This window comes from Erinaceus europaeus, chromosome 10 (assembly GCF_950295315.1).
Source record: "Erinaceus europaeus chromosome 10, mEriEur2.1, whole genome shotgun sequence".
Classification (NCBI taxonomy): Eukaryota; Metazoa; Chordata; class Mammalia; order Eulipotyphla; family Erinaceidae; genus Erinaceus; species Erinaceus europaeus.
The window spans coordinates 121,768,676-121,794,587 of NC_080171.1; the positions used below are offsets into that span (position 1 = coordinate 121,768,676).

General features: G+C 43.2%; 1 protein-coding gene across 19 annotated transcripts in view; it reads left to right on the top strand.

Annotated features, from left to right (window-relative positions):
* The window catches only part of EPB41L3 (erythrocyte membrane protein band 4.1 like 3), a 252,639-nt gene that overhangs the window by 141,105 nt on the left and 85,622 nt on the right, over positions 1-25,912 (top strand). For all 19 annotated transcript variants that reach the window (XM_060200726.1, XM_060200720.1, XM_060200721.1 and 16 more), the window contains exons 2-3: positions 2,830-3,017; positions 10,362-10,559. In XM_060200726.1, the coding sequence (XP_060056709.1) occupies positions 2,841-3,017; positions 10,362-10,559 (375 nt within the window). In that variant the 5' untranslated portion in view covers positions 2,830-2,840. The remainder of the gene's footprint in view (positions 1-2,829; positions 3,018-10,361; positions 10,560-25,912) is intronic.

Here is a 25,912-nt window from a genome sequence, read left to right on the forward strand (position 1 = left end):
TAAGAGTAATTCTGTTTTCAGCAGTGCTTCCCCTCCCATAAACGTTGGCCTCTCGGCTTATAACATTTGAGCATATCGAGAAATCTTATTTGAAACAACTATCAGAAACATCCCTGCTGTTGGCCATAGTGTTCTGACTCTTTATTGTCAAGCTTTCAAAAAACATTTTGTAAAAAACAGTCCTGAAGACCACCATGTTGTGTTCTGAGGACTAATTTTCTTTTTTTTCTTTAAATATGTATTTATTTATGTTCCCTTTTGTTGCCCTTGTTGTTTTTCATTGTTGTTGTAGTTACTGTTATTGATGTCATCGTTGTTGGATAGCACAGAGAGAAATGGAGAGAGGAGGGAAGACAGAGAGGGGGAGAGAAAGACAGACACCTGCAGACCTGCTTCACCACCTGTGAAGCGACTCCCCTGCAGGTGGGGAGCCGGGGGCTGGAACCAAGACTAATTTTCTACTTCTACCTCCAAACGGCTTCCTTGGTCTATTTGTTTGGTCTAATTTTGAACAGGGAGAAAAGTGGGAGAGTCTCCTGGAGCTTTCCTTGTGTTGGTTTGTCTGATGAAGGCTTCTTAGCTGGAGAACATCAGACACCACTGTGGGGCCTGCACTGAATCTGGATGTCTCTTCACCTCTCAGCACTCCCCTCCGCACCCCCCACAAACATGGTTATGTTCCTGTCACAGCAGACCTCGTGCCTTCACTCAAGTAAATGCATGTGGTTTTTCAGTATTGGGCCTTTTTCTGTTGCTCACCTCTGTTTAGAACTCCCTCTTGTCCTCGTCTTCTCTTTAAGCAGATCTCAAGAGGTGAAGTCTACAGGCGTGGAGTGTACTGAGTAGGGAGTTAGGAGACAGAGAGATATGGCCCCTGTCCCTAGGTTGGGTTCTAGACAGATGGAAACCCACTTGTTGCAATGGGGGAGATGGAGGTGGAGATTTGAGAGACTAGATAGATGGGCGGGCCGAGGATTTCGATGGAAGAATGTTCAGTTTTAGGGGCCTCTGAGGAACGGGAGAAACGGTTTTCCATCTGGGTCTAACACAGTGCACAAATGGAGAGACCTGTGTTTGGGAAATGTCGCTCTATTCAAAGATGAAGTCGATTTGAAAAGTGGCCCTCGTCACCACCTGTACCACCAGAGCTGAGCAGTGCTCTGGGGAAAAAAAAAAAGAATCTCAAAAAAGAAAAAGAAAAGAAACACTGGTTCCTAGAGAGCTACAAAGCCTGAAAGGCGACTTGGTGACTAGGAAAGGATGATTTTATTCCTCCTCCTTCTTTTTGCTGTTTGGTTTTGTGCTTTTTTTTTTTTATTATTTAACCACCAGGATTATCAGTGAGCATCCTGCCTCTCTGCTCCACCACTCACAAAGCTTCCCCTCTGCAGGGGGGGCAGGGGCTTGGTCGTGCTTGCACTCTGCTGTCTGTGAGCCACTGCCCAGCTCCTGCAGCTAAGGTCAGAAACCAAAGAGCAGGAGGCAGTGAACTCAGTCCCTGTGTCGCATTTAGCAGTGTGTGTGCGTGTGCGCGTGTGCGTGTGTGCGCGTGTGCGTGTGCGTGTGCGTGTGTGTGTGTGTGTGTGTGTGTGTGTACAAGAACCAGAGCATCACTCTGGCATGTGCAATGCCAGAGATTGAACTCAAGACCATAGTAAATACGTCATTTTTTTTTTCTTGGAAAAGCCCTTGATAATCTGGTAAAATCATTAGTCTAATAGTGTCTGTTACTTTCTGAGGAGATGTTAACCATTCTGTTTTCTTATGTAAAATACAGAGATAATTTTCCTCAATTCAAAGATTTTACAGTAGGTAACAATAAAAAGGAAGTACATAGATATTGTAATAAGTTATTGATTTTGCTGAGTCATTCACCAAATTATTCGAGATCCTCTGTTGGTATTGTGTGTATTGGAGTATGAACACGCATGGTCTCCACCCTGGATTGTACAGAATAAGCTCAGAGAGCATTGAATAAGGTCAGAGAACCACCACTTGACAGTGAGCCTTTTGAAAAGCAAAGGAAAAATGTTATCACCAAAGATGGTGTTCTTATCATTATCATCTTTATGGATGCTAGTTCAAAAGAGGATACCACGTTGTGAGAGGTCAAAGAGGAGAGGCGTTTATTTATCGGAAAACAGTAGGTCTAGCGGCCAGTTAAGTACAGTGACTAGAGTTTTGGATGTGTGAGCACGAGATTCTCAGTTCAGTCTTCTCATAGCATGTGGTATAGTGATGCTCTGTCCTTTCCTTGTCTCTCATGAAAACCCATAAGTAAATACATTTTTCTAATGGGTAGATTTAGGAATTCTGGGAGTCAGAGCAGAGGAAGGGGAGAGGGAATGTGAAAGTATCTTCTCTTCCATGATTAGATTATCTGTTCCCAATAGTAATGTGAATACTTCAGCTGACTGGCAAGGTTTATTTTTCAGAAATTAAATGTACCCACACTCTGTAATTATTTTGATATTGATGTCATTTTATAGTCATCGGTGGCAAAAAAAAAAAATTCTAATTAGACTACAGCTTGTGATTACTTCAAACCAACTTTTCCTTTTACCTCCGGTTAAATAGACCGTTTCAACCACTCTTGGTTGGTATTCATTCTCATGGTGAATTTGGCAAGTCGTCTCTCGCTGATGTGTGCAGAAGGATTGTGACTGTGTTGTTCTGACAGTATTTCTCCATTTCAGTGCAGTTCTTTTTCTTCGGCCTTTTTCACATAGCATCATAGTTTGGATTTTGCTTTTTTTGTTTGTTTGTTTGTTTTGGCCTGGGGAAGGTAATTGCACTTAGTGATGGGACCTTCCTTTTCTCTGCTTTCAGAACAATCAACCATGACTACCGAATCAGGATCAGACTCAGAATCCAAGCCAGAGCAAGAATCTGAGCCCCAGGAAGCAGCCGGTGCCCAGGGGCCTGCTGGGACTCAGCCTGTGTCCCAGCCTAGCGGCAGCGAGAAGGGTCTGGAACAGTTTGAGGCCGCTGCTCACAGCACCCCTGTGAGGAAGGAGGTGAGCCCTGGTCCCCCTCCCAGCATCAGCCAGAAAGCTTGTCCAGGCTCCTGCCCGCCCTGGGTCTCCTAGCACCAGAGGGGCCAACTCTGTCCTATGGGTTTTCTCTGGGTTCACAAGAAGGACAGGCTGAAGCTTCAGTGATGCTCCTGAGTTTTGCTCGCACCTATGGGTTAACATTAACTTTTTCCCGGAATCTTAGAGATTGTACTAGCTCTGTCTACCTCTCCTGTGTGATTGCATATTTTCAGCTCTGTTTGGCTTAATGTCTTAATGATCACCTGTAATATAGATTTTTCTTTGGAGTGTCTTCTTACAAGAACCAGGGAGACCCTTCAGCTTGCATAGCTGAGAGGCCAGCACTTGAAGGTTCAAAACCCCCAGACTGCTGGGTGCTGGAGCTGAGCAGCACAGGCTGCCCCTCTTCCTCTCCCTCCTCCACCCACCCAGTCTCTCTCTCTCAGAAGCATATATATGTGGTTTCTTTGTGTCTTGAGCTTTCACAAGGATTTTCATTGGTTGAGACTCGGTGTCTGCACCATGAATCTACAGGACAGAATTTGAAATAGGAAGAGAGCTATTAGGAAGAGGGAGCGGGGGAGTAGCTGGCATAATGGTTATGCAAAGAGACTCTTGCCTAAGGCTCCAAAGTCCCAGATTCAGTTCCCCCTGCATCAGCATAAGCCAGAGGTAAGCAGTGCTCTGGGGGGAGGGAGAGGGGGAGGGAGGGGGGAGGGAGACCCGCAGCCCTGCTCCACTGTATGTAAAACTTCCCTCTTACAGGTGAGGAGTATGGGTTCTAACCCTCGTCCTTGTGTATAGTAACGTGTATACTTCACTGAGTATGCTGTCACCTGGCCCCAATAAATACCTTCAAAATATAAATATTTTTCACACAAAAATTAAACCATGGTTGACAGTTGTACCTTGAATGAATCCATGTTTTAATTTCTTCGGCATAAAACTTCAAACTTAGGACTCGCTAAAAAGCTCACTTGCATAGCATGTACTACTTGGCCATGTGGTCCAGGAGGTGGCACAGTAGCTAAAACACTGGACTCTCTCAAGCATGAGGTCCTGAGTTCGACCCCTGGCAGCACATGTGCCAGAGTGATGTCTGGTTCTTTCTCTCTCTCCCTCTCTCTCTCTCTCTCTCTCTCTCTCTCTTCCTACCTTTCTCATTAATAAATTATTTTTTTGAAGTCCAAACTCTCCCCACCACACTGAGGGAAGCTTCAGAGCTTAAAAGCCTCTTTCACTTTCTCTTTGTCTCTACCTAAGACAAATAAGCAAAAAACTCCAAACTTAAAACTCACTTTCTTATCTTTATTTATTTACTGGATAGAGACAGCCAGAAATCGAGAGGGGGAGATAGAGAGGGAGAGAGACAGAGAGACACCTGCAGCCCTGCCTCACCACTCGCAAACCTTTGCCCCTACAGGTGGGAACCAGAGACTCAAACACAGGTCCTCGTGCATGGTGACACTTACTCTGTACGAGGTACACCACTGCCTGGCCCCAAGCCGATAGTTTTTTACAGGACTGACTTATAGATGTTAAGGAAACCTCCTGCAAATAACTGACCATTTACGGGTCTGAAGTGTATGCCATGCCCGAAATTTTAGCTTATGTTGAGAGAAGACAGCTGAAGCAGATCATTCCTAAGATTATTTGGAAGGCAGAGAATATCAGGCTTGCAACCTGATTGGTGCTGAAATTTTGTGTGTGTGTGTGTGTGTGTGTGTGTGTGTGTGTGTGTGTGATGTCTGCTCTTAAAACCAGGGCCACAGAAGTCTGCAGCTGTGTCCTGCTGCTAAGTTGCATCTGCGTTAGCTCTGCTCTCAAATGGTATTAGTACTGACAGGTGACCAGAGGGCTCTGAACTGCAACTCCATCAGGACCCGGGAGAGAAGAGGGAAAAAGGAAGGACATTCAGAAGTAGTAATAAGTTTGGAGGTGTCACTTGAAAGGAAGAGAAGACAGGACTGTGGGGGGGAGGGGAATGGGCATATCTATACAGAGACAGATAGTGGTAGAAATAATAGTCAGCCCATATCTGTGACCTCGGGAGCACTGCTGGGGCTTCTGATGACCAGAATGAAGATACAGAGCTCTCCACTCTTTTCTCTTCTCTTCTCTCTCTTTCTTTCTTTCTTTGTGGTTTTTTTTTAATATATATTAGTGATTTTTCCCATTTTTTTTATAACTTTGTAAATCAATAGTAAACCACTAATAAAAATTTTTAAAAAGAGTGACATTTATTTTCATGCTTGTAACTAGATATTTTGTCTGATTTAGGATGTTTGGGAATAGGGAATCCTGGCTACCTTTTCAACTTGTTAAAGTCTAAGGAACTGTTGCCTTACTTTCCCTTTTCTCTTTTTTTGTGAATGTGTGGTGGTGATAGTGTTTTGCTTTAAAAATCTTCGTACATTGGGGGTCGAATGGTAACCCAGAGGGTTAAGCACAGGTCATGCAAAGCGCAAGGACCGGCATAAGGATCCTGGTTCGAGCCCCCGGCTCCCCACCTGCAGGGGAGTCGCTTCACAGGCGGTGAAGCAGGTCTGCAGGTGTCTGTCTTTCTCTCCCCCTCTCTGTCTTCCCCTCCTCTCTCCATTTCTCTCTGTCCTATCTTATCAACAATGACAACAATAAACAAGGGCAAAAAAAAATCATAAATTTATACTTTAAAGACTACATTTTCTCTTATTTTACTCTTCTTTTTAAATTTTTTTATTTATTATCTTTATTTATTGGATAGAGACAGCCAGAAATCAAGAGGGAGGGGTGACAGAGAGGGAGAGAGACAGAGACACACCTGCAGCCCTGCTTCACCACTCGTAAAGCTTTCCCCCTGCAGGTGCTCGAACCCGGGCCCTTGCGCATTGTAATACCTGCACTCAACCAGGTGCACCACCACCCGGCCCCTTATTTTACTCTTAACTCTAAAGTTAAATAAACTAGAGCAGGAGGTAGATAGCGTAATGGTCACGCAAAGAGACTTTCATGCCTGCGTCTCAGGCATGCGTCCCAGGTTCAATCTTCTATGTCATCATTAAACCAGATCAGCCGATCGGTACTCTGCTGTTAATAAATAATAAATAAATGAAAGAAAGAAACATGGAAGTAGGGGCTAATTGTGGAGAATGCAGTTTCTGGACATTTACACTCTACTGCCTATTGAAGTCTGGCTTGAAGCTGAACCAGAGAAATGATAGCCAGCCATTAGAAGAGCAGACACAATCTGAATTACTCCTCTCTCCCCTAGCTATTTTATTATTATTATTATTATTATTATTCAAAATGGAGACATAAGAAAAGATAATTTCTGATGAATTTATGAATCTCAAATGGACTCCTTCCAGGAACCCTGTAATGTCCAAGGGAGAATGAAGTCCCTTTTCCAATTCAGCAGTGACTGTCGGGACATTAACCTCACTTGTTCCAAGTTACTGTTTGTGACTTTGAGAAATTGTCTTAAGATGGTTCCCCTTGTGCTTCTTTCTTATCTTATCTTATGAAATGTAATAATACCTATCTCTGAAGCCATTCTAAAAATTAAGTGTCATAGAGGATTGGCTAAAATGGTTGATGCCGGTATGTTAAAATCGTATCACGTGACGTGACTGTCATTGACATTTCGTTTGAGATAATCGTTCAGCTCTTGTAGAATTGTTAAAAATTGTTTTAAAATGGGCATAAAAGCCTCAGTGATGGGTTCCTGTTTCATAAAGAATGCCTCTATTTGAATAATGGTCACTTAAAATGTTTCTGGAATTGGCATACAAGTAAACCCCAGGAAGATCGTTCTCATATAGTTACCTTTACTTTAGTAGAGGAGAAATAAAATTCTCCCTCCCTATACATAGAGAGCTTTGATTCCAGGGGCCAGGCAGTGGTCCTGGTGAAGGGCACACATTACAGCGCACAAGGCTGCAGGTTCAAGCCCCTAGTCCCGTCCTACAGAGAGGAAGCTTCACGAGTGGTAAAGCAGGGCTGCAGGTGTCTCTCTGTCTCTCTCACCCTCTGTTTCTCCCCTCTCAATTTCTCTCTGTCTGTATCCAGTAATAAATAAATGTTTTATGTAGATTATGAAGCATTCAGTGATTATATATTGTAGTTAATATAAAATTCCAAGATTATCAGTCTTCTCTTAAGCTACATTAAGAATCAAGCTAGTGAATCTTATAACTTTTAGTACTTAATATTTTAGGGTTGGTTTTTTTTTTTTCTATTTTTATTTGACAGGACAGGGAGAAATTGAGAAGGGGTGGGGGAGATAGGGAGAGAGAAAGAGAGACACCTGCAGACCTGCTTCACTGCTCAGGAAGCATGGTCCCCTGCAGGTGGGGAGTAGGGCTTGAACCTGGGTCCTTGCGCATGGTACCGTGCGTGCTCAGCTGGGTGCTCCACTCACAGTCCTCAGTGCCTTGGTGTTCTGATATGAAAAGTTTATCAGTCAAAGAAGACAAGCTGCCAAACAGAATGTTTGTTTTTTTCCTTAAGTTAGATGAACCTGTGGTGTATTTTTAACTTTTTTATATAAAATTTTTATTTATTTATCATTGGAGAGAGACAAAGAGAATTTGAGAAGAGAGAGGGAGACAGAGAGATACCTGCAGCCCTGCTTCACCACTCATGAAGCTATCCCCCTGCAGGTGGGGACCAGGGGCTTGAACCCTGGTCCTTATGCACTGTAATGTGTGTGCTTAACCAGGTGCGCCACCTTTTAACTTTTAACTTTTTTTTTCTTTTGCCTCCAGGGTTATCACTGGGGCTCAGTGCCTGCACCATGAATCCACTGCTCCTGGAGGCCATTTTTACCCCCTTTGTTGCCCTTGTTGTTGTAGCCTTATTGTGGTTATTATTGTTATTGTTGATGTCATTCATTGTTGGATAGAACATAAAGAAATGGAAAGAGGAGGGGAAGATAGAGAGGGGGAGAGAAAGATAGACACCTGCAGACCTGCTTCACCGCCTGTGAAGCGACTCCCCTGCAGGTGGGGAGCCGGGGGCTCGAACCAGGGCTTTGCGCCATGTGCGCTTAACCTGATGAGCTACCACCCGACCCCCAACTTTTCTTTTTTAGGATTAATTCTGAGCATACACTTCACAGTGTGCAAGGATTTGGATTGCTGCCCCCAGTCCCCGCCTGCAGGGGGGAAGATTTACAAGTAGTGTTGCAAATGTGTGAGAATTTCCCCCCCCACCTCCCCCTCCCTTCTCTATTTTTCTGTCTTTATCCAATGTAAATAAAAGAAAGAATGAATTTTAGAAGTTAATTTTATTTTTAAAACCACATCAGAGAGAGAGAGAAAGATCATGAGGGACAGGGGCACAGAGGGAAACTAGAGAAACTAGAGCCTTGTCTGCTACATGTGGTGTCAGGAATACAGTTAGGACCTTGGCTATGCAAGTCCTGTTTCCTCCCTGCTGAGCTATTGCCTACCCTCTGAAGTTGACATCTTAACAATTTTGGTCTTTGAAGAAGGTTAACTCAATTATTTCTCAGGTTTATTTTTCTTTGCTCAGAAAAATCGATATCTTTACCTTAAGTCTTCTCAATACATTGCCTTGAATTCTAGGCAAAGGCAGTAGTGAAATGACTGAGAATAATCCCATAGACAGAACAAAGGAAAACAAACAAAAAACAACTTTGTAAGATCAGAAATGTATAGCTAAAATGCAAAATAAATACACCAAAAGTCCCAATCTTGTGATTTTAATAAAGCATTATAAAATTGTGCAGGCTAATAAAAAGAAAAAGTTGAAATGATAAACTGTCAATATTGTTTGTACTCTCAAACCTGTGCAGTTAATTTTTTTTTTTTTCTTACCAGAGCCCTGCTCAGCTCCGGCTTATGGTGGTGCAGGGGATTGAGCCTGGGACTTTGGAGCCTCAGGCATGAGAGTGTCTGCATAACCATGATGCTCTCTACTCCCACCTCAAGCCTATGTCCTTTTAGAAGAATAATAGTATGGTCACAAGAAAGGACACTTCGTGCTTATTCAAGAAGCTAAACTGATTATTAGAACCTATATTCTTTTGAACTGTCTGTGAAATTGCTAATCTGAGTCCTAGGTTGAATTGACTCTAACTCCACTGGTGGTCACTTAATAATTAGGAGTATAAAAATAATTGGACAGCCGTGAGTGCAGAGAGATTTTATTGTTACAGGGGACAGTATCTGCAGTTTTGAGTCTCCTCTGGACTGCTGTTGTGATTTGAGAGCGGATGAAAGCCTAGCCACACTGATCTATTCTTAGACTGCCTCATTGCGATGAAAGCGGGCATAGAGGATTACTTTATGATGAATCTCAGGGTTGCTGGCTTCATTGAATTGATTTAGAGCTCAGTCAGATAGTTCAGCAGTTATAAAACCACTGAGATGTATAGTTGAAGATGTCTAGTTCTTAAAGTTTGTAAGATGCCTTATATACGGAGAAACACCAGCCATGGTATTAGGAATGATCCAGTGACTAAAACAGAGTAGGTTTGAGTAAACCTAAATGATTTACTTTGAAGACCTGTATTTTCGGGGCCAGGTGGTGGTGCAGCAGGTTAAGCTCACATAGTCCCAAGCGCAAGGACCCATGTTCAGGCCCCCTGCTCCCCATTTGCTGAGGGAGGAGGGAGGTGTCACTTCACAAGTGGTGGGGCGGGTCTTTCCCACTCTGTCTTCCCCTCCTCTCTCTGTCTTTCTCTGTCTTGTCCAGTAAAATGGAAATAATGGCTGCCGGGAGTGATGGGTTCATGATGCAGGCACTGAGCCCAAGCAGTAACCCTGGAGGGGAAAAAAAAAAAAAACAACCTGTATTTTCCAGTGCCCTTTAAATCAGTCCATTTTTATCCTCCTTTGATCAGTGAAATTTCACTAAATTAAGTTGTCAACTTAATCTAGAATAATGACCTGTTTGTACATTCATATAGTAAAAGTCATGTAAGTATATTTATTAGCTATACAGATAGATCCCATTCCCAGTTTCTCATTCAGACATCTTTCATCCTCTAGAAAATAAGAAAATCTACTTCTAGGGGCCAGGTGGTAGCACACCTGGTTGAGTGCATGTGTTACAACGCGCAAGGACCGGGGTTCGAGCCCTCAGTCCCCACCTGCAGGGAGAAAGCTTTGCAAGTGGTGAAGCAGTGTTGCAGGTGCCTCTCTGTCTCTCCTCCTTTATCACCCACTTCCCTCTTGATTTCTGGCTGTCACCAGTAAATTAAGATAAAATAATTTAAAAGGAAAAGAAGGCCTACTTGTAAAGAGTAGTAAGAAGTAAGAAAAGAGTTGTGTAAAAGTCATACCATCGTCAGTGGAACTGGCCTTTGTTTACTCTTCGCAGATCACAGACAAGGAGCAGGAGTTTGCTGCAGGAGTGGCGAAGCAGCTTGAATATCAGCAACTAGAAGACGATAAACTTTCTCAGAAATCATACAGCAGTAAACTGTCTCGGTCTCCATTAAAGATTGTCAAAAAGCCTAAAAGCATGCAGTGCAAAGTGATACTTCTGGATGGATCAGAATATACCTGTGATGTGGAGGTAATTTTGCACTTTTAATCTTTTCTTGTTCCCAATATGGAGAGTACTGGGGGTAGGTTGGTATAATCAGAAAAGGCGCTTCTCTGTTTTTTCCCAGAAGTTTGGAAAAATTACTCAGATCCAGTTTCTAAGTACAAAATTATTTCTGTGGTTTCTAACAGGGGTTTCAAATTACTATAAATAGATTACCCATAAAATGTTCTAATCAAAAGAGACAAATGATTTTCAAAAATAATTATTTATGTGTTTGTTTATTTTATTTACCTTTTTATTGTTGTCATTTGGACATTATGCTCAAAACTGACTTTTCTTATTAGTGATTTAGTAATGATGAACAAGACCGTGGGATAAGAGGGGGACAATTCCGCACAGTTCCCACCACCCGAGTTCTGTCTCATCCCCCTCCATTGGAAGCTCCCCTGTTCTTTATACCTTGGAGCGTGGAGCAAAGATCTTTATGGGGTACAGAAGGGCAAAAGATCTGACTTCTGTCATTGCTTTTCCACTGGACATGGGTGTTGACATGTGGATCCACACCCCCAACCTGTGTCTGTCTGTCCCTAGTGGGGCAGGACTCTGGGGAGGGGAGGCTCCAGGACACATGGGTGAGGGCGTCTGCCCAGGGAGGTCAGGATGACGTCATATTAGCATCTGCAACTTGATGGCTGAAAGGCGGTAAGATACAAAGCAGGAAAAATTCAAAACTAATTTTTATCAGAAAGAGAGACAGAGGGAGAGAAGGAAACATTTCCCGGCACTGAACTTCCAGTGCTGTGAGGACTGGCTGGACTCTGTGTTACGTGCACCGTAAAGCAGGGACACTCTCCAGGTGAGCTGTTTTGGAGGCATTTGTCTAGTTATTTAATTCTTCTAGCATTTGCCCTTCTTCCGCAGCCAGTCAACAGTGTCAGGTTGGGCCTGATGTCAAGTTTCGAGACCTCCTTTGAATCTGGAGAGGTGGCAGTCGTTGACTATGTGGGTCATAGTCTGTCTGGAGCCGCAGGGGCAGTTCGGGTCGTCTCTGGCTCCCCAGCGGTGGAACATAGCGGCAAACCGGCCATGGCCTGTTCCATAGCGATTGAGGAGGGCCCAATCATAACGTGCTAGGTCAAAGCCGGGTTGACGCTCGCAGGGGTCTGTGATGAGGTGTTTGTTCTTGACCTCAGCTGACTGCCAACTCTGTTTCCAAGAGACTGGAACAGAGAAGTTCAGTGTAGGCGTAGGGGACCAGATTGGGTGACGAGACGTCAAGCATTGGACAGGGTGGACGAAGATATCCGCGTATATTGCCAGGTCCGGTCGAGCGCAGACGTGGGAAATGAACTTAGATGATGCCGCATCCCGATGAATATCTGGCGGGGCGATGTTGCTAAGAACTGGCAGCCATGGAACCGGGGTGGAACGGATGGTTCCAGAAATGATCCTCATGGAGGAATATAATTTGGAATCGACCAAGTGGACATGGGGGCTACGGAACCATTCTGGGGCACAGTATTCTGCAGTGGAATAGCATAATGCCAGAGAGGATGATCGTAGTGTGGAAGCGCTCGCGCCCCATGAGGAGCTGGCCAGTCTCGCAATGATGTGATTCCTCGCGCCCACCTTTGCTGCAGTTTTTATGAGATGTTCGTGAAATGACAGGGTGCGATCGAGAGTAACGCCAAGATAGACTGGCTGGGCTTCATGCCGGATTCTCGTATCGCCAAGCTGCCCATTAAGCTCACGTGAGGCCAAGGCATGGTGTAGATGGAAAACAGATGATACCGTTTTTGCAGTGCTAGGGATTAGTCGCCATTTTTTACAGTAATCAGAATTCAGAGACATGTCTTTCGTGAGTGTTTCCTCGAGGATGTCGAACTTTGATGCCTGAGTTGCACAGCAGATGTCATCGGCGTAGATGAACTTCCTTGAAGAAGTTTCTGGGAGGTCATTGATGTAAATATTAAATAGCGTAGGAGCCAGAACAGAGCCCTGGGGGAGGCCACTTGAGACAAGTCTCCATCTACTAGACTTGTCACCCAGATGTACCCGGAAACTTCTGTTTTGGAGAAGAAACGATAAAGTGTTGGCCACCCATGGAGGCAGGCATCTTGAGGTTATTTAATGAGGGACATAGACACCAGTGCACAACGCGCCTGCTCTGGCCACAATGTGATGATGCCTGGCGTCAGCCTGAGGCTTCCTGTTGAAATGCCTATCCTACCACATGACCATCTTTTTTTCCTTCCTCTCCCTTCTCCTTTTAAAGAATATAGAAGGAAAAAATGCAGGTCATAATAGCGGGGCTGTGAGTTATTTAAATAAATGTCATCTTTGCTTCTTCAATGACATATAGCCAGATTTTATTATTGGAAACTTCTAAACTTGTGTACATAGAAGCAGTGGGGTCATTTAAACTGTGATGTCCTTTTCTTGCTCAGAATGAGTAATTTTTGAAAAATATCTTTATTTACTTATTGGATAGAGACAGCCAGAAATCTAGAGGGAAGGGAGAGACCGAGAGGAAGAGAGGCAGAGAGAGACCTGCAGCCCTGCTTCACCACTTATGAAGCTTTCCCCCTGCAGGTGGGGAACAGGGCCTTGGAGAATGAGTAATTTTCTTATTAGTAATTTAATAATGATCGATAAGACTGTAGGGTAAGAAAGGTTCAATTCCGGGAGTTGGGTGGTAGTGCAGCGGGTTAAGTGCACATGGCGCGAAGCTCAAGGACCAGCATCAGGATCCCGGATCAAGTCCCCGGATCCCCTCCTGCAGGGGAGTCGCTTCACAGGCGGTGAAGCAGGTCTGCAGGTGTCTGTCTTTCTCTCCCCCTCTCTGTCGTCCCCTCCTGTCTCCATTTCTCTCTGTCCTATCTAACAATGATGACATCAATAACAACAACAATAATATCTACAACAATAAAACAACAAGGGCAACAAAAGGGAAAATAAATAAGTAAAATATTTTTTAAAAAACAGGTTCAATTCCATGCAATTCCCACAACCAGAGTTCTGTATCCCATCCCCTCCATTGGAAGGTTCCCTATTGAAATAAGTAACTTTAAAGTGATTTCTTCCATCAAAAGTTGATTAGTTAATTATAGGCAAATTCAGAAATTTTTGTCATTTTTTGTCATCTTGACAAATATTGATGGTTTGCTACAGAGAGTAATGTTGTCAGGGTCCCTGCCTAATTGTTGCTGTCTACAGAGTTATTCCTTGCATTTCACTGACTTGGTTGGTTTCGTAACTCAAAGTTTGTAATTACTGATTTTGATGTTTACCGTGGAAACGGAGAGATCCAAAATGCCCTATCACTTGCATTTTACTATGAAATTTAAAGGGATTTTATAACCTTACAAGATTTTTTGTTTTCCGTTGTGAATCCACTTTCTGGAAACATTGATCTAAGTGAACAAGAGTTTTGCCTGTAGCTTTGAAGAGAGCCTTTCTGTTTATTTTGTCTATATAACAATAAAGTTGCCTGACAGTTCTAATCAGAGAGATTTCTAAAGAAGAGTCTAAAAGAAAGACCCTTAGTCTTCTGGTGAAGAGAAAAAATACCTTAAAGCTAACCGAGAAGTATTGTGGTAGAGTGGATTGTTTTACTAAATTTATATCTCATGTTTCAGATTCATATATCATTTGTATTTGTGTATAGAGGTTTTATCATTTAATTAACTCTGGATACAATTCAGTGTTACTTTAAATATCCCTGTGATCACTTAGACTAATGGCAAAATTGCTCGGTGACCTCCTGTCCAAGGATATCTCTTCATAAATCCACAGGTTCTTTTTGTTAATTTCTTATTAGTGATTTAGTAATGATTAACAAGATTGTAAGATAACAGGGGTACAATTCCATACAATTCCCACCACCAGAGTTCTGTATCCCATCCCTTCCACTGGAAACTTCCCTATTCTTTATACCTCTGGGAGTACGGACCAGAATTCCTTTCGGGATGTAGAAGGTGGGAGGTGTCTGGCTTCGGTAATTGCTTCTCTGATGGTCATGGGCGTTGACAGATCAATCCATATCCCTAGCCAAATTCACACATTTTTAAGAGCAGCTTTGTTCCTGGACACACAACATTTAACTAGAAGAATATTTTTAGTTTTGCAACATATGTTAGTAGTAGAAAAACCGTGTCGGAGCCAGGAGTAGCACACCTGGTTGAGAGCACATGTTGTAATGTGCAAGGACCTGGGATTAAGCACCAGATAATCACCTACAGAGGCAAATTTTCCCCAGCAGTGATGCAGGGTGCAGGCATCTCTCTCCCTCTCCATATCCTCCTGGATACACGTCTCACTCTATATCCAACTAATTAATTAAATTTGCAAAATGAAAAATGTGTATTTTCATGCCACTACAAACATCTTTGTGGAGAAATCAGAGAAATTTGGACTTAGTAAATAAAGTGGATTGGGGGGAGAGGGGATAGATAGCATAATGGTTATGCAAAGACACTCTCTTGCCTGAGGTTCTGAAGTCCCAAGTTCAACCCCCTGCACCACCATAAGCCACAGCTTATCAATGCTCTGATCAAAGAAAAAAAATAAGTAAATAAAGTGGATTTATTTGTGGTTGACTGGTTAAAAATGGAAAATAAATTGACTCTCAGTGTGGCAGTTAGATACTGGAGGAAAGTGTTTGCAAAATGCCTCTGGCTTTTAGGTGATAATTATGGGATACTTATCTTGATTTGCAAAGTATACAGGGTGCAATAAAGGTTGGAAATCAGTGCCCTGGGGAAGGTGTTCTCAGCCTCTCTTCTCAGAACTGGATTTTGAGCAAAGTTTTGGGTAAAAGTACATACACACACACACACACACACACACACACACACACACACACACATCTGAACAGGTCTTTAAGTAACATTTCATTTTCAATTTCATGTTGCATCATTAAAAGCCAATATGATGTGATCCAGGAGGTGGCACAGTGCATAAAGCATTGGACTCTCAAGCATGAAGTCCTGAGTTCAACCCCCAGCAGCACATGTACCAGAGTGATGTCTGGTTCTTTCTTTCTTCCTATCTCTCTCTCCTATCATTTTCATGAATAAATAAAATCTTTAAATAAAAAAAGCCAATATGTGCTTAAAATGTGGTGTCCGGGTCTGGAGTTAAGCTTGCCACATGTGCTTTGGCACTGAGCCACCTGTCTCATCCAAATTTTTATTTCCTTTCTTTTCTTTTCTTTTTCTTTTTTTCCCTCCAGGGTTATTGCTGGGGCTCAGTGCCTGCACTATGAAGCCACTGCTCCTGGAGGCTACTTTTTCCCTTTTGTTGCCCTTGTTGTTTATCATTATTATTATTGTTGTTGTTGTCATTGCTGCCATTGTTGGATAGGACAGAGAGAAATTGAGAGGGGAAAGGAAGGCAGAGGGGGAGAGAAAGACAGACACCTGCAGACCTGCTTCACCGCTCGTGAAGCGACCCCCCTGCAGGTAAGGACCCCAATTGGGGTCCTTACGCCAGTCCTTGCGCTTCGAGCCATGTGCATTTAACCCGCTGCACTACCGCCCGGCCCCCTTATTTACTATTTTTATGTTTCGAGAGAGATAGACAAAAAAAAAAAAAGCACCACTCATCCATCTCTGGAGTGTTGCTTGCCTTTGTACTGAGCCCTCTCACGTAGGTTGAACCCAGGGCCTGGTGTATAGAAAGTGTGTGCTCTGCCTGCAGAGTGGCCTCAGCAACTCCCAACACCATGTATGTATGAAGTGATTAAGAACTTCAAACAATATTAATAGCCAGAGACCCATGTGTCTGGCTCCTACTTGAAATGAGAACTGTGACCAGTAAACATCAGTGACAAGACTTTGCAGGAATGAAAATAATACTTCACTCTGTTGTGAAGCAGCCTGTGCAAAACAGAAACGTAGGAGGTCGGGAGGGGGAAGCCATTCGAATGTAGGTGAAGCTTGGGCCTGCAAAATAGTGCGCTTGGGTTTGCACTGCTTTGCTGTGTGTGCGGCCCAGAGTCAAGCCCAGCCCTCCCATCACAGCTTTGTGCTATGATTTGGTTCGGTTTTGTCCCACTTTCCTTCCTGCTCACACCTATCCCCACCCTCTTCTTGCCTCTCTGTCTCTTTCTCTAAAAATTTTTTTTACTACTTGTTTATTTTCCCTTTTGTTGCCCTTGTTGATTTTATTGTTGTGATAGCTATTATTGTTGTTGTTGTTGATGTTGTCGTTGTTAGGACAGAGAGAAATAGAGAGAGGAGGGGAAGACAGAGAGGAGGAGAGAAAGACAGACACCTGCAGACCTGCTTCACCGCTTGTGAAGCGACTCCCCTGCAGGTGGGCAGCCGGGGGCTCAAACCGGGATCCTTACATGAGTCCTTGCGCTTTGCGCCATCTGCGCTTAACCCGCTGCGCTACCGCCCGACTCCCTCTATGTCTCTTTCTAACGGAAAAAAAAGTAATAATAAATGAAAACTTTAGGTGAAGTTCATCTGATTTCCATTTGATTACAAGTTCAGCTCACACCAACACGTGTAACTGTCAATCACTGCTGCAGTCCACCGACAGCTGCTTCTGTGGGAGTGTGGTGCTGGGTTACGGTAGGTAGTATGATTCCAGTTCCTTGCACCAGAGAGGCTCTCCACTCAGAGTCTTGTTTAGTTCACATGTAAGGCACCTGGCATGTGGCCCCCAGAATGGAGCATGAAATAGACTTTGTCCACTTGTGACCTGCATGGTTTTGGGGGAAATTCCATATACTTTCAGAACTTGAGTTTCCTCCACAGCAAACTGGGCATGGTCATGACTCCAGAAGGCATCACTGGGAATATGTAAGCAGAGTTTCACTGGGACACTTTCTGGAGGGAAGAATGTTCTTGATCAGTAATGACTGTTTAGCGATGTTAATAAGAACAGTGGGGGAAAAAAAAAAAAGAACAGTGGAGTCTGACAAGCTTATTCAGCCGAGAATTATAGGTTGGGGAATAACTTAGAATCTCTTCCATGAGGAGTAATCAGAGCAATAGAATATGTTAAAAGCAGAAAAATAAAGATTGGAAGATACAGTTTACTTGAAAAGGCTGTCAGCACCTGGGGGCCGGGCAGTGCACACCCATTCAAGCACTCATAGTGCAAAACGCAAGGATCCAGGTTCAAGTCCCCAGCTCCCCACCTGCAGAGGAGACACTTGCTCTCTCCCTCTCTACCTCCCCTCCTTTCTCAATTTCTCTCTGTCGTCATATCCAATAAAATGGGAAAAAATGGCCTCCAGGAGCAGTGGATTCATAGTGCTACCTCTGAGCCCTGAGAACCCTGGAGGCAAAAAAAAAAAAAAAAAAAAAAAGGGGGGGTTGTCAGCAGCTGCAATAACCTTTTCTTTCTCTTCTTTTTTTTATGTATAAGTCAAGACTTAGGTAGAAGATACAGGAGATGAGATTTGGGATTTTTATGACAGAAAACCAAAGCACTATTCTTTCTTTCTTTGTTATTTCTTTATTGGAGGACTAATGGTTTACAGTTGACAGTAAAATAGAATAGTTTATGCATGCGTAACATTTCCCAGTTTTCCACATAACAATTTAACCCCCACTAGGTCCTCTTCTGCCTTCATGTTCCGGGGCCTGAACCCTCTTCCCAACCGTAGTCTTTCACTTTGGTGCAGTACACCAAGCACTATTCTTTCATTTCAAATGCTGGGGGTAAGCCCAAGGCCCTCTGAGACATCTCTGTAGCCTTCAATAAATCAGAAGTTTAATCTTCTAAAAGTTTTTAGTCTGATGATAATACTGGTCTCCCACTAGGATTCTGGGGGAAACTGTAGTTGTGTCGATGGGAACCAGTAGTTCCTGGAATGCGGTTTCACTCAGACCAGTTTACTTCTGGTCCCTCTTTCTGCTCCAAGAGTCATGAAGAGAGGAAATCTGAAATGACAGAGCAGAATTGTCCCCTGCCTCCAACATATGCCGTTGTAGGCAAGTTAAGAATAGAATGCAGGCAGCAATAAGAAGGATAATCTATTTTTATATTTCATATGGCATGAGAAAGAAATTTTAGTAATGGAATGTATATGACAAGGTATTTTCCCCATGGCTGGCTTAATGCCTTCATCACTCCACCATTAAAATTAGCTTGTGAAAACCTATAAGGACCCCTCCCCCGTCCATTTGTAAACACACACACACATGCACACTTTGGATGAATGACACATCACAATTCTTTCTTTTTAAGCTATATTTCCCTCCATTAGAAAACTTACATCATTAAAGTATTTGCTTTTCCATGTGAGAGATATTTTCCTCAGTAAGTTTTCAGACTCTTAGTCTTGATGAAGATATTATTATGAGTGAAATATAAGAAAAGATATATATGGCATATCTGATGTATTTATGGATGTGTGATATATATTTTTATATGATACCTAAAAAGGGTTTGGTATGTGTTTTAGAAATGCTTTTATCTACCAAATATTTATGTACACCAGCAAAATCATAATAATGTTATCCACTTACTATTTTTTATTGTATTAGAAAACATAAGTAAGTTTCTATCACCAATTTGTTGCTATTTTTGCTCTTTCTTTCTTTCTTTTTTTTTTTTTGCCTCCAGGGTTATTGCTGGGGCTTGATGCCTGCACTACGAATCCACTGCTCCTGGAGACCATTTTTCCCATTTTGTTGTCCTTGTTGTTATTATTATTGTTGTCATTGCTGCTGTTATTATTGGATAAGACAGAGAGAAATGGAGAGAGGAGGGGAGACAGAGAGGGGCAGAGAAAGACAGACACCTGCAGACCTGCTTCACCACCTGTGAAGTTATTCCCCTCCCTGCAGGTGGGGAGCCGGGGGCTCCAACTAGGACCTTACCCCAGTCCTTGTGCTTTGCGCCACGTGTGCTTAACCCACTGCACTACCGCCTGACTCCCTGTTGCTGTTTATTTCTTAAACATAAAATCAAAAATAAACACAGGTCTGGGGAGATAAGTATAAAAGACTTTCATGGCTGAGGCACCAAAGACCCCAAACTCAATTCTTAGCACTACAATAAGCCAGAGTTGAACAGTGCTCTGGTGAAAGAAAAAAGATATGTTTATGTATGTGTATATGTATATGTATGTATATGTGTATATATGTATATGTGTGTATGTAAATGTATATATATATGTGTATATGTATATGTGTGTATGTGTATGTGTATATGTATATGTGTGTATGTGTATGTATATGTGTGTATATGTATGTGTGTATGTGTGTATATGTATGTATGTGTATATGTATGTGTGTATATGTATGTATATGTATATGTGTGTATGTGTATATGTGTGTATGTGTATATGTCTATGTGTGTATATGTGTATGTATATGTATGTGTATATGTGTGTGTATATGTATGTGTATATGTGTGTGTGTGTGTGTGTGTGTGTGTAGACAGCAGTGCTCATCCACAGTTATTTCTGTCTCATTGCTACCATGTTTTGCAGACTCCTTTGAATCTGACAGATTAGTGCATGGGCATCCTAATGACCATCCAATTAGAAGTGTTTTCTCTTATTTGTGTGCTATTCTAGCCTGATTTGATTTTCTGAAAATAAGCCAGGCATGATCTGAAATTTGAGTCCATATTTCATCATGCCTGTAAGTGCTCTGCTGCATGTCTGTACTTGTAGCCAGTTTATAATGAATGCAGTTTGCATTGTTGTCCATGAGGAAACCAGCTGGTGAAGGAGTCTGGAGTGAACGTGTCTGGAAAGGTGACCTAGGGCTCACTTTGCAGGTGTTATGTGTGAGGTCCTCACCCTGATTCTGTAAGCCATGGAATCTCAGTTCATCACTTGTAGATTAGTCTCTACAAGCAGCTGATTTGAGACTGGGGAAGGCTTAGAGCTCAAAAGACTCAGGGTTGACATTCCAATGGAGCGGCCATATAGAGGCAGATTTTTGTAAGCAGACGGAGCAAATCGAATGGAGCTATTACATTAAATACAGCAGTCAGACCCTAAGTCTGCCAGCCTTTTCACCCCCGTCAGCCCTGCCCAGAGATCTGCTGGGGAAAAGGCTTTCTGACTGAATGGCACTCAGGTCCTGCCAGAAATTCCCAGAATCTGAAGAAAGCACAGAAACTGACATTCACTATATCCAGACATTCACTACATCCAGAAATGCTTCTAATGAACCAGAAGGGGTTAGGTAGGAAGTTCATGGGATGAATTCATTAAGTGTGCTTTTTGTTGCCTTTTGATCGGCCATGTAGGAACGGCTTTAGAAATTGTCAGACGTGGGAGTCGGGCAGTGGTGCAGCAGGTTAAGCGCAGGTGGCGCCAGGCGCAAGGACTAGCATAAGGATCCCGGTTCGAGCCCCCGGCTCCCCACCTGCAGGGGAGTCGCTTCACAGGCGGTGAAGCAGGTCTGCAGGTGTCTGTCTTTCTCTCCCCCTCTCTGTCTTCCCCTCCTCTCTCCATTTCTCTCTGTCCTATCAATAACGACATTAACAACAATAATAACTACAATAATAAAAAAAAAAAAAGAGAGAAAAAAAATTTGTCAGATGCAGGGCTAGGTGGTGGCACACCTAGTTGAGCACACCTTACAGTGCACAAGGACCCAGGTTCAAGACCCTGGTCCCCACCTGCAGGGGGAAAGCTTTGTGAGTGGTAAAGCAGGACTGCAGGTGTCTCTCTGTCTCTCTCCCTCACAATCTCCCTCTTTCTTCTCAATTTCTGACTGTCTCTATCCAATAAATAAATAAATGTTTTAAATTTTTTTTAATTTAGAAAGGATACCTTGGTTATCAGGGGCCGGGTGGCCCACCTGGTTAAGTGCACAAGGACCTAGGTTCGAGCCCCTGGTCCCCACCTGCAGGGGGAAGCTTCATGCGCAGTGAAGCAGGGTTGCAGGTAACTCTCGGTCTCTCGTCTTCTCCCCACTTGATTTCTGGCTGTCTCTATCCAATAAATAAAGATAATAAAAAAAATTGTCAAATGCTTTGTCTTCCCCATAATTGCATCTGTTGCCCAAAACATTGCAATTTTATGAAATGTTGGGATTTGATTGGAACTATAAATACAGTATCTGAACTTCCCAACTTCTGTCTGTGCTTTGATTTAAATACCTTGCGGTCTCTGGGTGTCTTTGACCGAACAGCAAATAGAGTTGCTGTCATCTAGAAAACTCCTGGACTTCGTGGATTTTATTATTTACAGGAAGCAGTGACTAATCATAAACATTTAAAAGAGGGATTTCTTTTCAAACCAAAGAAGTATTGTTCAATGACTACACTAGTCAGATTTTTTTAAAAAAATTCTAATTATTTTCACCTCAATTTAACCTCTCAGTGGGTTTCAGTGCAACTGGGTATCTTAACATCTCATACCATATGCCGTGTGCTCCAGCTGAATGGCCCTGTCTGGTACCTCCTTCATGCCTGAAGATGGCTGGCCCTCGGGACTCCCAGGGATGGAAGGGCTTTAATGAACATCATTTCCTTGGGCTCCTTGCTGCATCCATAGGAACTGTTTTTTATGAGAACTGTTATTAGCACTTCTCATTTATCTGACGTAGTTAGAACATGAAATCTTTCCAAATGTTGAAATTTTGTTCTTACTAAGCTTTGATTAAGAAAAGTAGATCCTTCCTTTTTTTTCCTAAAATTGTTTAATATATTCTGTGTTTTGGTTGGTTGGTTGGTTGGTTGGTTTTTTTGTAAGATGCTGTGTATTTGTTCCCCATTTTTTTAAGGAGACCTTGCATGATAGGTTGTAGTAGTCAAAGGTACAGATCCATATCTCTCCAAGATAAGTGTCAGCACACCCCACCACCCTCCTCCTCCTCCTCCGAACACTGTCCCCCAGCCCTCCCACCTCTGGACCCTCCTCCCTACACACTCCGGTTTTCATATTTTAAAACATGATGTACTCAACAGTCCATCATGCGTGTATCTAGGGTCTATGAAGCACTTTAAAGACTATTAGCCTTAAAATAGATCAAGAAATATAACAGCAAGCCCTCTGGTGTGTCACATGACTGTAAATTGCTTTTTGGAGGCCGAGATATTTTAGCAAAGAGAAAAACTATTAAAGAAATTCTTTTGAAATATTTTTTTCTATTTTTATTTTTATCATTTTTTTTCTCCTTTACTGGGAAGATTAGTGGTTTATAGTCCACAGTAAAATACAGTAGTTGGTCCATGTGTAACATTTCTCAGTTTTCCATATAACACTCTAACCCCCACTAGGTCCTCCTCCGCCACCGTGTTCCAGGACCTGAACCCTCTCAGTCCCCTGCTCCAGAGTCCTTGACTTTGAGGCAACACACCAAGTCTAGTCCAAATTCTGCCTTGTGTTTTCCCTTCTGTTGAAGAATCTTTATTTATTTTATTTTATTTTATTTTGCCTTTGCATTGTCATATAGTGTTAAGGCCCGATGGGAGGATTTGTTTTCTCACTGTTACTATTTTAACATGGTGAAGCTGAAACTAGGCTTACTTTTTTGACATTGCCTATACCCTAACTCTGGTTTTTTCCCTTTATTTTATTATTGGGATGTTAAGGGTTTACAGTACAGTGTTGTCACAGAGGTGCAGTTTCTCACCAAGATAGCTGTGTGCAAAACACCCTCACCATCAAATCAGGTCCATCGTCATCTACAAGGACCTGAGAGCCTCCATCCCCTTGTCCTTCTTTCCCAGAGTCCTTGTGTCCCACTGTGTGATTTGATGATTTGATGAAGTGAACTTCCTCACTCAAGTGTTCAGGCAGATGGGCTTTAGAAGCGTAACTCCATTTCTGTGCATTTGTCCTCAGAGTGTGTTACTTTCGTTCATACAGAAATCCCAGTGGTGTGCTGGGGAGGCAGCATAACGGTTCTGCAAAACACTTTCCTGCCTGAGAGTCTGAAGTCCCAGATTCAGTCCTCAGCACCACCATCACCCAGACTTGAGCAGTGTTCTCTCCCTCTCTCTCTCTCTCTCTCTCTGTGTGTGTGTGTGTGTGTGTGTGTGTGTGTGTGTGTGTATCTTTCTGTCTCTCATTAAATAAAAACACAGGAATCACAGTGGCTACTTAAAAATGGTGATTTTTTTTTTCTGTGTGTGTGTGTGTGTGTGTGTGTATGTGTATGTTTGACGGAGGAAGCAATCTTCCAGTTTTAAAAATAACTCTACTTTTCACATCCTGGTATGAAAATTTCAGGACATAACTTACGTTGTTTGTACCTTACTTATATGCTTGAAATTTGCCACCTCAGCATCATCTCCAGTTTTATCTCTGACAGTTTTCACATGTGCACTGGAGGAAATATTCTAGATCCCATTACACCGTGGCCTTATTGCCACAGACTCTTATGAGATGGTGGGTTGGCCATTGAAAGACTCCCGGACTCAGAGGACTGGGTACTGACCGTCATGTTATTAACAACGCCTTTCCCTCTGAATGTCTGAGGCTCTGAATGTCCAGTTGGCACGCCCAAGCCCTGCTCCAGAATCCCTGGTCAGTCTTCCTGTCTGGCCCTTTTTTTTTTTTCCTTCAGGTACTAGAGCTCACCTCCAACATACGGCAACTCAGCATTCAGCCAGGAGCAAAGCAAGTTCTTCCCTGTGTTAGTGCAAGGTGTTCATCGTCTCTTCCAAAAGTAGAGCTTCCCAGCATGGCAGCCAGCAGCCAGCCCCTGGTATGGGGACCACAGCTTGCCATCCACACAGCCCTGTCTGGTCCACGGAGCTTCCGGGGCTGCTCTCCAAAGGCGACCCCCACCCGTAGCTTCAAAAATCACATAGCATAGCGTTGCTTATACTGGGCATTCTAGAACACATGGACCATTTTGCACATGGCACGCACCAAAACATTTTTTTCAAATGAGGGAATCATTGGAGCTTTTTTTTTAATGCATTATTATATTATTTTTCCATAGTCATTCTAATTCATAGAACTCGTGTGCAAAAGATGCTAAGATAGGGCCAGGTGGTACCAAGGAATTTTACTGATCTCATAGGAGTGGGGTTGCTATAAAGTATTCTTGGGGTAGTTCAAGTTGTGAAAAACCCAACCAAGACTCCAGGTGTAACGGTGGGATTGTCCTGGTCATAGAATCCCACTGAGATCTAGTAGATACTTTGAGAATAACTTTGTCTCCCATCATTTTGCTGATAAAGAAATAGACTCTGGGCATTTAACAGTGTGCCTGAATTGAACACACAGCCTAAAAAAGAAAAAGAGAGAGAGAATACTGTAACACAGATCTCCTACCAAAGATCTCTTTACACCCAAAATCTGTTGTAGCAGCAGAAATTGAAATGCAGTATTGCCAGGATAGCCTGAGGGTACTTCTTCCTGAGCAAGTGTTCTCTGGGTTGGAGAGAACTCAACTGGAGCCAACCTAGGCTGCTGCGTGGGAGAGGGAACAGCAACTCGTGCCGAGATACACTCTGGAACTCTCAGAGCCGGAAAGCAAGTCCAAGTGTTTTTACTCAGAAAAGCAGCTTGTATATATACTAGCCAAGTAGGGTGGAAACAGGGTGTGACGGAGAGAGGGTGGAGCGAAAAAAGAGATTGGTGAAAATCAGGGTGTGACAAGGAGAGGGGGCGGAGCAGGCGAGAAGTCTACCACTGAACCACCAATGCCCTGGAGGGAGGGTGGTGATTAGTGAACTGGTTTGTGTAAATAGACTGCAGCTTTGAGTGGGATCAGACCAGTGCCCTGCAGCCATGCCGGTGCTTAGTTAAGCAGGATTAGAGACAGAGAAGCTTTAAACCGGGGGGAGCTGGCATACTACCCAACACAGTAATGCTTCTGCAGTATTTGGTCTTATGTAGAAAAGGAGAAATAGACCTGACGTTCAAACTATGTCTGAGTAGCTTCAAGATCACTTACTTCACGTCTAGACTTCTGACATCAGAGCTGACCACTTTTTCCCATTTGGTGGTAGTTCCATAGGAAGTGTTGAGGTCAGGGTGGGACATGTGGTGGCAAATTCTGCATTTGCGTTCACTGTCTCACCTCCTGTCCTTGCCTTCCCCTCACCATCCCTCTCTTCTCCTCTAGTGCCCCTTTCTTTTGTCGGGAAGCCTCTGAATCCTCCTTGAAGCATATCTGCAATAGATGAACTACTCACTAGCTCTCTCTTCTTCATAAACAGGGTGATTTCACTCTGGGCCAGAGTGGATAATTAAGCCTCCTGGGGGTGCGGGCTGAGGGAGGGAGGCCCTAGGGTTCAGAGCAGATCCTGTCCAAGAGGGACGAGTCAAAGGAAAGAATGTGTGTGGCGGGGAGGCTAGTCATCACTGGGGCTCAGTGCCCACACTACGAATCCACTGCTCCTGGAGGCCATTTTTTCCCATTTTGTTGCCCTTGTTGTTATTGTTATTGTTGCCATTGATATTGTTGTTGGATAGGACAGAGAAATCAAAAGAG